The 16,513-nt window shown below is 41.0% G+C and overlaps 1 protein-coding gene across 2 annotated transcripts in view; it reads left to right on the top strand.

The window, feature by feature from the left end:
- Window positions 1-16,513, top strand: part of nbas (NBAS subunit of NRZ tethering complex) — a 167,545-nt gene that overhangs the window by 84,483 nt on the left and 66,549 nt on the right. For both annotated transcript variants that reach the window (XM_073492728.1, XM_073492727.1), the window contains exons 41-43: window positions 1,052-1,189; window positions 13,838-14,061; window positions 14,382-14,492. In XM_073492728.1, coding sequence (XP_073348829.1) covers window positions 1,052-1,189; window positions 13,838-14,061; window positions 14,382-14,492 — 473 coding nt within the window. The remainder of the gene's footprint in view (window positions 1-1,051; window positions 1,190-13,837; window positions 14,062-14,381; window positions 14,493-16,513) is intronic.

The following is a 16,513-nucleotide window of genomic DNA, read 5'->3' as shown; positions in this document are numbered from 1 at the left end:
CAAGTGGAAGTGAAATCCCTCATTAGTTTTAACACTTGCTGTATCTCCAGTAAAACACTGGACTGCTCGAGTGGATATTACATACATTAGGTATTTCCCGGAGAGCTTGGATTAGACGTTTGACGTTACTGACTGACCGACTGAGAGTTCTGCATGAATTAACACAGTGAACAATTGGTTGGGACAAAATATTGATACTGAAATATATCGTATTACTTCCTCTTGCGATACGTTATCGACACACGGGTGCTAAATGATCATCATTATCATCATCATCATTACCTTTATTCAAACAGGGATGACGATTGAGAGAAAGCTCTATTTGCAATGACGCCCTGATAACAACGGATATAAAAACAATACGTACAGATTAAAGATTACAGTACACATAAAAAAATAAAACAAAATTACAACATATATGAAACATTGGAGGTAACATCAATTCAAATAAAACACCTTTTGCACTTCATTGTAAATTGTTAAATTTACTTGTCAAAATGGACACCACAACGCATGTTCTTTTATCGTGATTTTGTATGTAATTCATTCTATGGATTGTTGTCTATTTTATCTGGACCCTGAGTCTAAAAGAAAGTTTAAATAGAGTTGAATGGAATAGAATTTAATAAAAACACAATTCCTGCTTTGAGTCTTTTTAGCTGTATTTGTCCTCGTCACAGACATCGTTCGGTATCATAAATAATTGCCTTGCAATGTATGAAATATCACAGAATCACTGTATCGTGAAGCTATCATTATCATGGGTAACGTATCGTGATAGTATCACATTATGAGGAACTCTATGATTCCTACCCCTAATGATTAGCTCTTTTTCCTGAAGGTTCGGTCTTTTAAATATTGAACTTGTTATTTTGATTTTAAAAAGCTTATTTTTTGCCATCAAAACTAAACTGTTGAAGGCCATGAGATTTTTTTTTCTTTCAGTGGATTAAATATTAAAATCAAGTGGAGTTTATTTGCATTTTGCTCATTTTTTTTCACCCACCACCAGCTTACTTTCTTATTCTTACCTCGTTTTCCATCCATGCAGGTACTGGACGCCAACAGGTGTTTTGAGAAACAATGTCACTCTGCCTTGTCGCTCCAGCTGGCTGCCTACTACTACTCCCTACAGATCTACTCACGCCTCACACCCTGCTTCAAGAACAAAAACCACACGCTCTACCAGGTTAGCATGGAATACTAGTTATGTGTGTGTGGGTGGGTGAGTGAATGGAGATATCGGGTAGTATGTTGACGTGGGAGGTGTCAGGTTTTCCACGCTTCGCCATGCCTCTTACAATTGCCACTATGAAATAGCCTTGAATGATGCTTGATAAAAATGATACATTCTGATTTTGTTAACTCCGAAATGCTACGAATTCCCAACACAAATGCACAGACAGAGTAAACATGAACAAAACATAAGATAAGATACCAACAAAACAAACAGCAGGCATTTGTCAAACAGATAAAAAATCTAAAGTTAAGCGCTGCTTCAGCAGTGGACCCAAAAGATTGATCTGTTTTGAGCAGATGGGTTTTGAAGATGTTTTTTTTAAATCTAGGGTCTAAGTGCAGGTTTATCACGGCAAAACGCTGTTTCACGCATGGTCTAAGTTTATTACAGGGTTGCTGGATGAACCTTTCATTAGAGGTCCGTGTTTCAATGCATGCAGCACAACAATGTTAATGTTGGAGTTTGTAAAGAGCATTTATAGGCAAAGCGAAGAGGAGGTACAAAGGTACAATAATCCAAAACTCAAAGTGTCCTTGAGCGCGACACTGAACCTGAGTTGTTTCCAATGGGCATGCCAGCGACTTGTATTCCACCATCAGTGTGCAAATGTGAATGGGTGAATGGGAGGCAAAAATTGTCAGTTAAGGTAGAAAAGCTGTATATAAATGGATTCCATTTACCAATACACATTTTTTATATAACAAAGGCTTAACTGTTCTCTTTAGAACAGATACTGACAAAGGAGTTTCTATGGCAAGATGAAAAATGTGAATTTCAAACGAGTGCTGACTGTCAGACATGACAGAAATCCTTTGAGGAAGGCACTACCCAGGGTAATATCAGCAAGGACGATTTAGTTAATAGATTTTCTAGTACCGATCAGCAAATCCAATTTTCTTTTAGTTTTTTTTAAGTGGCATTCAAATTTTGATGCCATTCAGAGCAGTTAGAAACTGCAGAAGATAGCAGTCATGTCCAGCTTAGTGCAAGTATAAATGACTGTGTCGTCTGCATAGCACTGAAACCCAGCCCAGAATATGACCCAGCACAGACTCAAAAATGTTTATATGGAAAATGAAATTGTTATTAGTAATGTCACAATCTCTTTACATTTCTTTGCACCCCATGTCACATGAAATGTGTGAAGTCTACTCTGAGGTGATGTCAGCTAAGCTTACATGTCTAATAACCTTACCATATACACGTTTAAACCTTTGACATCTATTTCCTATAATGTGTCATTAAGGTTGAAATAATAATCTTGTTTCACATCATTGTCTGACAATACCATATACTCACAAACACACACACACCCCTTCACACTTTTCATCACTTGTGGGGACATTACATAGACTCACATTCATTTCCTGGAGCCTTATCATAGTTTGACTTGCCAGATTTTCACAGTTGGTGTAAAGTATGTCATTGGGCAGCTATTCCCCACTTCCTTCCACTATCTCTGTGTACTGCTTTCAAAACCCCCATCGCTACATGAAACAACGACAACAACCTCCAAGCTAGAAACCTACATACAGAAACTGGCAAGTTACTCTAGCACTAACCTATTCGCTAATGGCAAGAACATAAACAATCTATCAGCTGTTACCTTTTCTTTTATGGGAATTTAGCCATTTTAATGCCAGAGCTCACCTCCCCACGGGCAAAGCAAGTTTCCCCTGACACTGTTTTGCAGGGGCACTGTCGAGCATCCTGGGTTGAAAGCCACCCAAGAAGATAGTGATTGGTTTAAAGAGATGCAAACCATGCAAGGGTGTTTTTTTCCCACCGATACCAGAATAAGATTTTTGTGCAGCCAGACCTTTTTCATGTACGTTATGGGGTCAAGCATTTTTAGTGCCCACAAAGCTGTCAGACCTCACAAATATGGTAAAACAAGACCACATACTGTATTTAGCACTTTGGTTCAGCTATGATGTTTACAGTGAGTGAAATACTCAAACCCAAGACTTTTTCTGTGGCTGCGCCTTTTCATCAAATGCGAATATTCTACATGTCTTGTGCACCATTTTATACATGTTGCCTCACAATTCATTCTGACATATTTTGTAACTTTGGAAACTTCTGGATCTCCCTTAGAACTTAAAATAAGCATGTTTGGCTACAAAGCATGACTTTGTTACGTCTCCCAGCAGTGGGATTGAAAAGGTTAAAGTCACAATTAATAAAATAAATGCCTAATCATTGAAAACATGTCATTTCTAGTGTTATTGTGTTGAAAATACATTTTAATCGCTTTTTGTTTTCGAATGCTACGGCGCTGTTGCATTGTTTTGTGCTGTTGCGGTTTACGATGGAGACCTTTGTTTTCTGGCAATGTGGAAATACAAAAAGGCTTTTAAAATGATGTAAGAGGGAAAAAAATAACACAATCAGACACCATAATGGGACAAACTGGGAAAATAACACCCAGGTTGAAAATGACTATAATTATCCCATTATTCCTCAGAATAGTAATCCATTTATTTATGCTTTAATTGAACACTGTGGTGTGTCAAAGCTTCTGTTTTCTGAATGTCTTTGCACATGTGTCTGAGTGTCTGTGTTAATATATGTATGTAAAATAGTTTTTTTTTTCACCAGATGTCTTAATTATAGCAGCCAGACATTTTGCATAATTGGCTCTAAGTCTTGTTAGATTATATGACATTTTTTCCATGTGTAAATTTCAAATTAAAAGCATTTGTCGGATATGGTGCCACACTAATGTTACATATGTTATTTTCTAAAGCAGTGCTAGCCATAAGTAGGTACAACGGGGACAAAGAACAAGGGAACAGAATATACAGTATGAGTTAAAAAGAAGTAGAGAGTGGCGGTGAGAGTGGCGGCAGGGTTGTCGGGGGTTGATTGGCGGAGAATAAGAGAAGAAATGGCTCTGACCTTTTCTTTGAGTGGAGTGAGGCTCTCATGGGTTTTATCCCAGGTGGAGGGAGGGGGGGGGGGGGGGGTAAAATGTTGAAATAAAAGAACGGAAGAGGGAAAGAGGCCAGCAGAAGAAGTGGATAAGTGTGTCCCAGTTGACATTCAAGGTCACGACTGTGCACGAAAAATAACTCACTCGCACACTCTCCCGCTCGCACAAGGAGTTCTGCTCAACACTACACACATAGATGCCCACCGCCACACACCGCCACACACATCCTTGCTGCATCCTTACGGTCGTAATCACTCCCCCACCTCCAGCCTCAAGTGAAGTTCAAGTCCATTAACTTAAAATATATACAGCTTTTTCCCTTCTCTGCTCTACCCTTTGGTAGTTGTACCTTCATTTTTAGCTCATTTCTTCTCTTTTTTATCTGTCATTTCCTTTTTCTTTTAGTGTGTTCTACCAGAGTGTGTGCTTGTTATCGTTGTGTTCCAGGTCTTGCCTTCACTCAGCTCTTATTGATGAGGTAGTGGCAACTTTTACTCTAATGCTGATAGAAGCAAGAGGGAAGAAAACCATTAAACCCTTCTACTTTCATCTCTTTCACCACGCTCGCCATCTTTTTTTTCCGCTTTTCTCCTCCAGTATGTCCTTCCTGCGTCCCTCTCCTTTCTTTATTTTTTTGTTCTGTCAGTTACGTTTAATTAATTGCTTTGTTGGCATGACAGTTCTGTTTTAACGCATCTCCATGCTGCTTCTTTCTGTCAACGCCGTGTTGCTCTTCCCGCTATCGTTCCCCCTTCCTTCTAAACTCTGTTTAGAGTCTTTTTTCCCCCATAGGCCTGTCTCGCTCTTGTCAAATCTCGGGCCTCTCCGTCCACAATACTATCTTGACAGTGCATGCTTTTTACATTTCTCTTGTGCTTTCTTTAGCTCTCTGCTCTCTCTTATCTTTTAAGGGCACACATTGTACAGCGTGTGATATTTAATTTCAGATACGTATGACAGCGTATCAGAATTTCTTGCACATGCTCGCTTTGCAAATTAGGTTGCAGTGGAGGAAAACACGTCATATGCACAAACATGTGTTTTTTTATAGATTTATATGTGTGTCTGCATGTTACAATGTTTGTGTGCGATTGTGTAACTGCAGGCTAACGTGCCGGTGTTAGATCTGTTTTTCGTGAGACAGCGGGTGGTGCATTTGCGTGTGTGCGCGTCGTGGTGTGTCAAGCTGTCTCCAAGTGTTTCCCACTTTCCACTTGAAGAGCAGTAACACTGTGTCTCAATAACTCTCACACTCTTTCAATTCTCTTGTCACTATCACATAATTTCATAGCCAAGCAATAAGACACCAAACACTCAAGCCACCGAAGTCATTCAGTTGCAAATAGGAAACGCAACTCTCTGAGGGTTTACTCGAGGTGTTTGATGTGTTTTTAAAGCCTCAATCAACGGCCTGTTTCCTCACTGTTCTGTAGAAGCAAAGGCTTTGGCAGTGAAGCTGCCTGCAACGAGCAAATTAAAATACAAGGTGAAGGAAACAAATTAAAATAACAATATTTTTAAGTTATATAGGAGCCAAACATAAGATTTAACATTCAATACAAAGTTAATTACATACAATAAAAATCACAAATACATACATATTCATAAATGTCCTATATAATTAAACTCATGCATGCTCATTATGCTGTTCTACCTTATCTACTTGCTGTCACACTGAAGATCTCTTATCACTTTCTTGACATTTATGCTAATAAACACGTGACTCATAGTCTTAAACCTCACCACATGCAATAACATCCTCGGAGCATTGTTGTTACACCACAGTTAAGCAGTATACAGGGGCATACAGTAAGCTTTGAACAGCCAGATTTCCACATCAGTTGAGCACACAAACGATGTGTCCTATGTGAGATGCAATTAAAATATTTTTCTCCTGAAAAAATGCAAGGTTAAAGTGACTCCAGTAGGTTTTAGTTCAATTTTAGCCCTTAATTGAAATAATTAAGAATATTTTGCTGATTATTGGGATAATATTGTGAATCCCAATCATGTTGGACAGGATAATCGTGAAATCCCATGTCTATACTGGTACAGAAAATACAATTATCTGTAAAATAGTGTCAATTGTTCACTGCAGTTATACTAATGCATCTTGGTTGACCTCACATCAATATATTAATGCCCCCTTAGTGTTTCCACATGGTATTATTGTTGCATCCGCTGTCGTAAAGACAACTTGATCGTTTCCGTTTTCCTCAGAGAACTCAGCTACCACCAGCACAGGAAAAAACATGAGCTTAGTCATTCATTTAGTCTATAATGGAGATGTGAAAGCAGATAGAGATGTTGCCAGACTGCCAGCCTCCCTGGATCGTCAGTCAGCCTACATTTTCCCAGGAGATTTCATGCCTAGTGGCAGACAACATAACATATTGAAAGCGAGGTTTATCGGGAACCAATCTAAACACTGATGGTGTCATTATTCTACAGCCATTACACTGTGCAATCAACATTCAAATTATAATGATAAGTTTGAGCACAAAACTTGTCTGTTGCCAGTCTAAGATGGACCATTTAGCACGTTAGTTAAGTTTGTCTTCATTGATCCCTGCAGGGACATTTACTTTCTGTGTTTGATCATCCTACACTGTTCTGTAACTATTTAGCAGCAGTGGTAAGCCACAGCGGAGCCCAGGGACCAATATAAGTTCCTGGACCAGTACAACCATGTCAATTAAAGTTGGACCATGAGCACCAATCATAGGTGTAGTTAGACTATGGAGGGAAGCCACAGGGAGATCACTTAAAGGAGATATATTATGCTAATTTTCAGGTTCATGATTTTATTTTGGGTTACTACTAGAAAACGTTTACATGCTTTAATACACAAAAAAACACACCGGTTTACTCATACTGTCCAGTGCTGCAGCACTGTATCCCTAGCTCCTGTCTCTTTAAGGCCCCTCCTCCTGAATACCCAGTCTGCTCCGATTGGTCAGCTCACACACGCCTGAAGCAGCACTGCTCAATGCATCTCTGGTCAGCTCTGTTGATGTATTTAGCCTCCAGTTAGCTTCACTTCTATCATGACTATAATGACATGGTGATGTGGTGTGATGTCAAGAAGTCACAGAATTAAATAATTAAAGTTTGAGGGACTTTGGGAGCAGCAAGTCCGTTGGCATGGGCTTCTGGCTTTTGAACTTAAAGGCATTTTACCTGCACAAGAACCTGTATCACACATTGAAGGAAAGGAAAGAACGAAAAAGCATAACAGGTCTCCTTTAAAGAAAGAAAAAATAGCACCTGCTTTAAGGATGATTTAAGGCTTTTTCTTTTTTTCAACAACTTTGGTCTTATTTTTGATCGTTATGTTTGGCCACCTGAAAAAAATCACGTTGTAATACTCATCAATCTGGGGATGCTGCAACATTGTTCAAAGGAAATGTGATGGGGCAGATAAAACGTAAGAAGTCAGACGATCAAACAGGCTTTAAACAGACTCACAGTTTAAACAAAACAAAAGAGAATACAAAAGCGAATGGTTAAATTAAATACGTTTCCAGCATCCCTGATGTAAAAGTTTCCTGTGTAAGGAGGGTTTACTTCTGACACTCAAGTTTGGCTTTACCTCCAAGTGGTTTAGATAATTTGGGAAAACTGTTTCTTTATCGACCTACTTGATCTTCTGCATACTTTTGCTTTTCTGCTCCATCGGATGTTTTAGTATTGTAGCATGATGCCACATTCCCAGATGTCTAATCCTTTGGTGAGTATAATGTTGACATAACCAACAGAAGCAACGGATCCTTTGATTTAAAACTCTGCTATTCTTTTACCTCTACCCCTCTTCCTACTTGACCACATTTGCTAAAATGTGTTGCTAACTTGAAGCTAATTGAGCCGTAGTTAGTGTTTTTATCCCACGGCGTTTCAGGAATCTCTGTGTACCAGTGTGTGTTAATAGTACTGTGACTTTTTTAATCAAGTGAACTCAGAAACCGTTTTTCAATGATTGTCTTTTTTGTCTTTTTAAGTTACTTTGTACTTTACTAGTTGCAGACGTCGTTCAGCTCTCTGCCTATTGAAGCTTCTGTTGGCCACTATTGACTTTCAAGGTCTTTTAACTGTTACTTTCCCATTTGATTATGGCTCCCAGGCATGACGGAACAGCACTGGGCTCAATGACACGGATGCTGGGTTTCCATTATTCCCCAGGGCATAATGAGCCGATTTCCACTTGCTTGCACTGGAAGTTTTCATTATACCGACTAAAGTGCTCGTTTGCGAAATAGAAGCGCTCTTTACCGTAATTGTTCTGCTGGTGGTGTTAACACGATATTGCACAATAGCCTGTGTTTTTGCAAGTGTTCAGGTCTGTTTATCTGGGCTTGTCAATGTTTTAATGTGTACGTTTTTCCTTGATTGCGTGTACTCTCTTGTTTATGTGTGTGTGTGTATGTGTGTGTGTGTGTGTGTGTGTGTGTGTGTGTGTGTGTGTGTGTGTGAAACTTCTTATGCTAAGCGTAATTGTAGCTGTGAATGTGCAGCCACTGTACAGCAATGTGCTGAGCAAAGAGATTGAGATTTTTCACTCAACCATTTAGCTTTGCCTGCAGTCGCCATTCTCTCACTGAGTATTGATCACTCACACTCGTAGCAAACACACACACACACACACACACACACACACACAGACACACACACACACACACACAAACATTAAAGCATTTAAAGCATACACAGTTGTGCCACAGACACACGGAGCGTGACGTTAAGATTATATCATGCGGAAAAACTGCTGAGCTTTTTGAACATCACATTACGACATTTAGATTTGAATCATTGTCAGATGCTTTGCTTTCGGCTCACGTACTCAGATGGAGACGGTGAATTGGAAAGAATACTTTCACCTTTATGAGATACATCAATTTGATGGTTGTTTGTTTTTTTTTTTACTCCACCTAAAGGAAATCTTCTCAGGTTTTCAGACTACAAAGTTTACCAAAGCACTGTATTAGGAGCAAAGATGAAAGCGTTTTCCTAATAGCGTCGAGATCACTTGATAAAACAGCACTCTGCTTACATCTATTGACATTTTGTGTTGCCGGCGGTCATTGGAGATGTTTTTCAATTCATGGCCACAACAGGATTCAAGCTGCCGGTCGCGGGAGCTGACCTTGGATGTGCCAGACCACTGAGCCAACTCCCTGTTGTTGAATTGACTGGAATAATGAGTTAGACTGAATGACTTCCCCATCGTAGAAAAGCACCACGGACCCAATGACTTTCGCTTTTCTCTTTTCGTACAAATTGTGCACTTGTACAAATTGTACCCTTGTACCACAATCATTAGCAGTCTATATTTTACTCATGGGAGCCCTGCAGAGCAGAGTAGCTGCAGAAAGGGCCCTATTAGACAAATATGCACTCTGAATGCACTGTTGCAGCCGACTGGAAATGTTTGAGACTAAGTAGTCTCTAAACCGTTGATTAGATGCACTGGGTTTACTGTGCTAAGTTACTCCTGTTACTCTTGCTTGTGTATTTGTAATCTTCTTGGCAGGCTTGTATCTTGCTTGTGATCAGTCCCCTTCGTGGTGCTTTATGACCCACAGTGCAGCCGAGCCTGTTTATGGAGTGATTATTCCTTTCAAACTGGTGCCCATTTCCTCTCCCCCTTGCATTCCTCCTAATTATGTACACATATTGTATACAACGTTTGTAGAATTAGCGCTAATGAGGCCACTGACTGTATAGCCAAGTGTTAGGCATGACATAAACACAACTCATTAAGATCATTACTAGCTTACTCTCTAGAGAGGGAAGGCATGTCTGTTTCTCTGTAACCTCTCTGTGATCTTTACCACACAAAGGCACAGAGTGAGAGACAATGTGTTTAAAAACTAGGTTAGCTTGAATGTTTTTTTTTTGTGTGTGTGTGTGTGTGGCATTAATGATCTGTTGATAGCACATGCTGAATAGTATTACACTGAGAATCTAACAGATTTGTGGGCCAGTGTTTTGGACTGTTTTTGATCATTAGAATATGAATTCATACTAAGAATTATATCGTCGGACTGCCAGACTGATTATGTGTATGTATTCTTCATCACATTAGGGATGGCAATGTTGTTTGGCCAGTTGGTCCTTCTGTCAGTCCATTTTGGTCCAGACTGAAAACACCAAGCAACGTTTGGACATCTGTGACCATGAAACAACTGTAAGAATTTTCATGACATTTGGTAAAGATATTCAAGCTCCTCAGAGGATGCATCCTAACTAACTTTAAATATCCCTTGACATATCTACCTCGCCCCAACAGCAAGTCAATTAAATCCCGTACTGAGTGAAATAACTCTACCTGTTGGAATGGCACAAGATTTGGTACCACCATTCATGGCTCCCAGATGATACATTCAAGGGGATTGATTGTTGTTTCGAAGGCCCATTATTCTGACACCCCAATAGTCCAAAAATGTCCCATTGGACTGTAAGCCCATTTGTTGAAGCGCCAAAACTAATTGGTTAGGTTTAGGAAAAGATCATGGTTTGTTCATGGTTTCAGACAGACAGTCAGACAGATCAGCTCGTCGTCGAACTCTGCAGAAGCCTGACAATGACTGCTTCATTTGAATCTGGTGTGATGGAGCAGGGAATCATCTAAAAATGCATGTAAGGGGTCTCCATGGATAAACATTGATAATAAACATGGTATATTTACTCCACATCACCATGTTAGCATTCCCATTTTGACCATGTTAGCATGCTGGCATTTCACTCAAAGCACCACTAGCATGTCTGTAGATACTTCATCTTAGGATTTAAGCTGTATACTCCATTGATAAGCTTCTAATCTGTGGATACATATATAAACATGTTCATATTCATGTTTTTTCGGCCTATGAAAGTAGCATCCACAGGCGAAACAGTAGGTGGTGAAAGTAAAACAATACTGCATGATGTAATATTAACTTTAAGTCAATGGCAAACACAGTTACTGTAATAATGTTTTATTTCACATATTTATTCAGACAGCTTTGGGAGACGGCAAAGGGATTTTTGATGGGTGCAGACTCGGGACTGAAATATAATAACATGGGAAATTAAGATGGAAAATGAGAGCGCAAGCGTGGTTGAAGAGATTTGAGACCGAGACATAGACTTTTTATTTTTACACTGTTCCCTTTTAAGCAACATCACAGGAAGGAGGGGAGCATAGAGAAAAGAGCCCGTGGCAGCGGTGGAATATCTGAAGGGGGAGTTGGAGAGAGCTGGCTTCCTCCCAGCTGTGTAACATCACAAAACCACCTTATGCAATTATACTTTACATACACATTATACAGTCCTCCCTTTGAAGAGTGGCTTTTTAAGATACTTTGAAATTACATAAGCAAGTAATTAGATAACATGGAGACCAAAAAAACGAGGAATGAGTGTTGTCTTTGCTTAATCTGAGGACTAATTGGGATTGCAAAGAATACTTATTAGAAAGAAGAGGGATCCCCCAGATTCATTCGTAAAGAGCGAGGAGAGATAAAGAATCTGAGCAATGCAGGAAAATAAGTGAGAAGTACGAGCCGGATAGCCTAAAAGACAAAGTACTGTGGGTGAATGATGGACAGAGTGAGAGAGAGAATGCAAACAGTATTTCATCATGAAAGCCTTATTTCAATAAAACTCTTCAAACACCGGCCTGTCCATCACACTTCTAGCAGACTTTCTTCTCTCTCTCTGCGGTCTCCTTTGCCTGTCATTCTTCCGCTTCTGAAAACGGTGTCCGAAAAGATGCCGGCATTAACAAATACCTCCCTACTTTTTTCTCTCCTCTCCTCTCCTCCCCCTCCCTCCTCTCCATTACTTCCCTCCTCCTGTCTCCTGGCTTATATCCTCCCCCCCGTCTGACTTCCTATCTATACTCACTACACTTTTAATATTCTCCCCTTTCTACCTCTCCTCCCTCACCCTCCTGCCTGTCCTGCTTTTGAACTGTGAATCTGCCACCCTGACTGCAGCTAAGGCCACATCTAAAGATACACATACTGAGAGCAGGAAGAGGCACACACACACACACACAAACACACATACACACACCTCTGTTTTCTAGCACCACACATTTCCAGCAGCCATAATTACCTTATGCAAATAAGATCAACAAATAAACCATCTCATCCTGCTGGGCGACAGCATATAAGATGCCAAAAAACAAATTCAGGAGCTCATTTAATTAGAACAGAGGTGATGAGAGAGATACAACATGCGCCCACCACTCCCCGCGCATGACACTCTCAATCATAAATGTGTATCCACCGTTGAGCTCCCCATAGGCCTGACTCAACGCTAGCAATTATTGTTCCTGGTACATTTACCAGTATTTTCTTGGGGTGTCGGGGAAAAAAAAGGCCCAAACTGAGTCGCCTGATTTCACTCAGGTGCAGCAGTCAATCTCTTCCTGGAAGCAAAATTATAGAAGGGAGGCCAGGATAGTTAATCTGCTCCTGCCTTTTTCTGCCGATTTCTGAAAATTACAGTCATTTTTGAAAATAGCCTCATTAGTTTGTCACGGCAAAGCAGAGGAGGACCTATGAAGTTGTAGATAGCATGCAGTGCAGGGTGTTTGAAGCTCAGTGTGTCACATAGTTTAATGATAAGCCTTAAGGGCATGTCAAATTTAGTCAAACTTGGCTTTAACAGTGTAGCACACCTCCCCTATCGCTTTGTGAAAGCAACTGAGGGAAAAGATAGAAAAGTTAGAGAGGAAGAAAGTATGGAGTCTGACAATTATACCATAGTTCTCTTTGTTGGATATTAAGTTATGTACAGACGCTAACATACCACGTGAAATTAACTCGAGACGAAAAGGAAGCTCATATATACTTTCTTTCAAAAACCTTTCATAACTGTACTTTCCTGTGAACACTAAGTGCTTTTCCACCCATTTTTTATGCCTTGATGCGCATTTTCATTTTGACTATTTGAAACCCTGCCTGGAAATGACAGAAAAAAAAATAACGAAAAAGTCTGTACGCTTGACTGAGGAGGAAAAGTTGGTGCATTTTTGTAAAAACACATTTTTTATTCCAGGGTTGGAGGTGACAGGATTTATGTGAGCATACCCCTAAATTGTGAGAGTGGGGACAGTTGCGATGGTAAATGGGCTCAACTTGTATAATGCTTTTTTAGTTTTAGCAACCTCTCAAAGTTGGGTGGCAGAGGCTGCCATGCAGGGTGCCACCTGATCATCAGGAGCGATGACCATACGCACTCACACACGTCGATGGAAGATCAACCAGGAGTGGACTTTAGGGTTCAGTTTCTTGGGCTGAGACCCATCCTCCATCCAAGTTTTGTGGAAATCTTTTTGGTAGTTTTTGTGTAGTGCTGCTGACAAACCAACCAACCAATTAACAGACACAAGGTAAAAACATAACCTCCTTGGTGGAGGTAATTATGCTGAAGATTTCAATGGGATAGACTGGACTTAAAATCAGAATCAAATATTCACTCGCCTACGGCAAAGAGGCACGGACCTACAAATCCAAGTTTTGTTTGTTTTTATTCATGATAATGTTTCACAGGATTACCAAATTTTAGCACAATATCCTCTACGTATCGTTTTACCCCGTGAGGCTACCAGCATGAAATAGCATGTTCAGCCGCTGTTTGTGTTTTAAATGTGAGAATTATTCCGCTTTTCGCAGGCTGACCCAAAGGACCTGATCCGATTGGTCACACATCACGTGTCTGCGTACTCCGAATGGCCGGAGGAGCTGCAGAAGTTGATCGGCCAGCTGCGAGTGTACAACGAGCGTCTGACGGACTTCACCCAGGCCCAGGTGTTACAGGGGCTGGGCCGCGGAGTGGACGTCCAGCGCTTCAGCTCCGACTCCGACTACAAGAAGGAGACCATACTTGGCCTCACAGAGTAAGTCTGGAGGCGACTGAGCATAATATACCATCAAATACAATGTTGAATGACTTAACTTTTAACAGTTCACCCATTAGTAGGGTTAGGGTTGGGGGTTGAATATCCGATAATTGCCCAGGCCGGTAAAAGGTCGATCCCTGTTATAAATAATCATACATACAGTGTGTTCCTAGTGTAGTCAGTAAGGTGTGCTTCATTTGGTCTGCATTTTATCATTCACCTGAACATGAGTGGGAGTGATGGCTCTTTCTGCTTCAGTGAAATGAAGTCTGATCATTATTTTCCTCCTCTCTGCGTGTGTGTCCTTATGTGTTCAGGACACTGGATGACGGCGTGTACAGAATCGCTCTGTCTTTGGCGAAGCGCTACAGTGTTCCTCTGTGGGAGGTCTACATGACTCACCTCGAGTTCCTCTTTACAGATAGCGGGTACGAGCACACACACACACACACACACACACACACACACGATTACAAACACCCTCACATAACCTCTCCCCGAGCATTTTTCATTTCATTTCACTCATCTGCGTCTGTTAGTTCACATCACTTTTGTCATCTCATCAGTTTGAAATATTTAGTCTGTCAGTTTGCATTTAAAACGCCTCTGAGCTGCATTTGCGTTTAGATAACGACACATGTTGCTCTTATGTGTTCACGTGTCTGGTAAGTTTTGTATTTAAAATTCTGAAAAGTGAAATGAAAAAAAAAAAAGTGAATTTAAGTCGCACCACTGCCTCCTGAGTTATGACAAAACTCGCCTACATAAAAAAGCATACTCAAAGCACCCTGGAGTAAATCAAACATGTTGTGAATTTTTTTTTTATTTTCGTGGGAGAGAGGACGTGAGTGTGTCAGAGTCTATTTCCATAATTTATTTGCTCTCTGACTTCATAGCTGGGGATCTGACTAGCTCTGCACCTTTCCTTGTTTTAATAGAATGCCTTTTCAGCAGAGTCGAGATGTATGTGAGTACGTGTGTGTTTGCGTGCACACGTGTGTGCATCTGTGATAAATATCCCCCTGTCGCATTCTGATATAAGGAAATGGTTTATGGACTCCACTTAACGATAAATTACAGCCTCTACCTTCTTCGAGCCCGACCGCGGCTGCACACCACTGCTGTGTGCGAGTTTCGACCAAAATCTCAAGATCATGACAAATGTGTGAAGAATATTCATACTATAATCTTGACTGGAAGCATCTGCAAAGTGCGATTGATTTAACGGATGGATGGACACAGCGGCTGATATGAATAGAGCAGACGGGGGAAAACTTAAAGGAAAAGACGCATGCAGGCAGAAGCACAGGTGCGTGATGGAATTTAGACTTTTATTGATCCCTGCAGGAAAATACAGTCTTTTCATTTTACTCATCCAAACTGTTTAGGACTACCAGCCAGCCACAGTGCAGTGCCCTGGGATCAAGTCCAACTCTGAGGCCATTACTTGGGGTCAGGCAACAGCGAGAGCCTTCCTAATGTATTACTTCTGTTTTACATTAAGTTGGCAGATACTTCTGTCCAAAGTGGTTCAAGAGCTGTGTTCAAGGGCTGGATGTTATTAAAAATGGGAAGTGCAACCCTCCCAAATAAATAACTAAAAGAGTGTCAGAGAGCCTGTGGCGAAAGGCAGTGACTCCAATGGCCTCTGTAAATACACTGGGGAGGTCATTCCACCAATGTTGCATCAGAACAGAGAAGAGCATCGACCCTGATGAGAGGCTGCAAGGTCTTCTGAGTGATGGGACGGCCAAACATCCAGAGGTACAGTAGAGGGGCGCAGTGGTCAGGCTGGAGTGTCAGGACTGACCTTCGCTTGGAGGAAGGAAAGAAGCGAAGAGAGAGACAGCAACAAGGAGCCACTATAATGGCAGGAGAAGAGGAGTCAGGTTGTTCTGAACACCAGACATTCTGGACTCCCTTCAGAGGTCCCATGGCAGATGCTGTAGTCCAGGTGGGAGATGACAGGCACATGGATGAGCACTTGGGCAGCCTCCCTAGTGAGGAAGGGGAGACTCTTCTTGATTACTGATGTTGTACAGAAGGAATCTACACCAGCAAGCTGCTGCTGTCAATACTCGAGTCAAACCTTGATGTCCAGTTAGACAATGCTCGTCCTACATATCTCTCACAATCTCACAAGCTTTAAGTAGTTAAAAAATCTGTACTTACTAATTAATGAGAATTGAAATCTGGCCAATATCTGACCAAAAAAACGCACCAGGTAACAGGTACTATCCACAACTATTGCCAGCAGGAAACCAAAAACGAATGAGTAAAGTCAAGCCAAGTTTTACATAAAACAGGTTGTAGAGAAAGGTCGTTAGGTAGAGAAATCCCCACAGACTCCGAGTGTGCAGGGAGGGGACGGGGGAAGGGAGGACAGGACAGACAGATGGAGGGAGATGAGATGGATGATAGAGCCAGAGTGTCCCTGAGACAGTCCTAT

Source organism: Pagrus major, chromosome 22 (genome assembly GCF_040436345.1).
Source record: "Pagrus major chromosome 22, Pma_NU_1.0".
Classification (NCBI taxonomy): domain Eukaryota; kingdom Metazoa; phylum Chordata; class Actinopteri; order Spariformes; family Sparidae; genus Pagrus; species Pagrus major.
The sequence above is the reverse complement of the archived record's forward strand: the minus strand, read 5'-3'. Positions and strand labels throughout refer to the sequence as shown.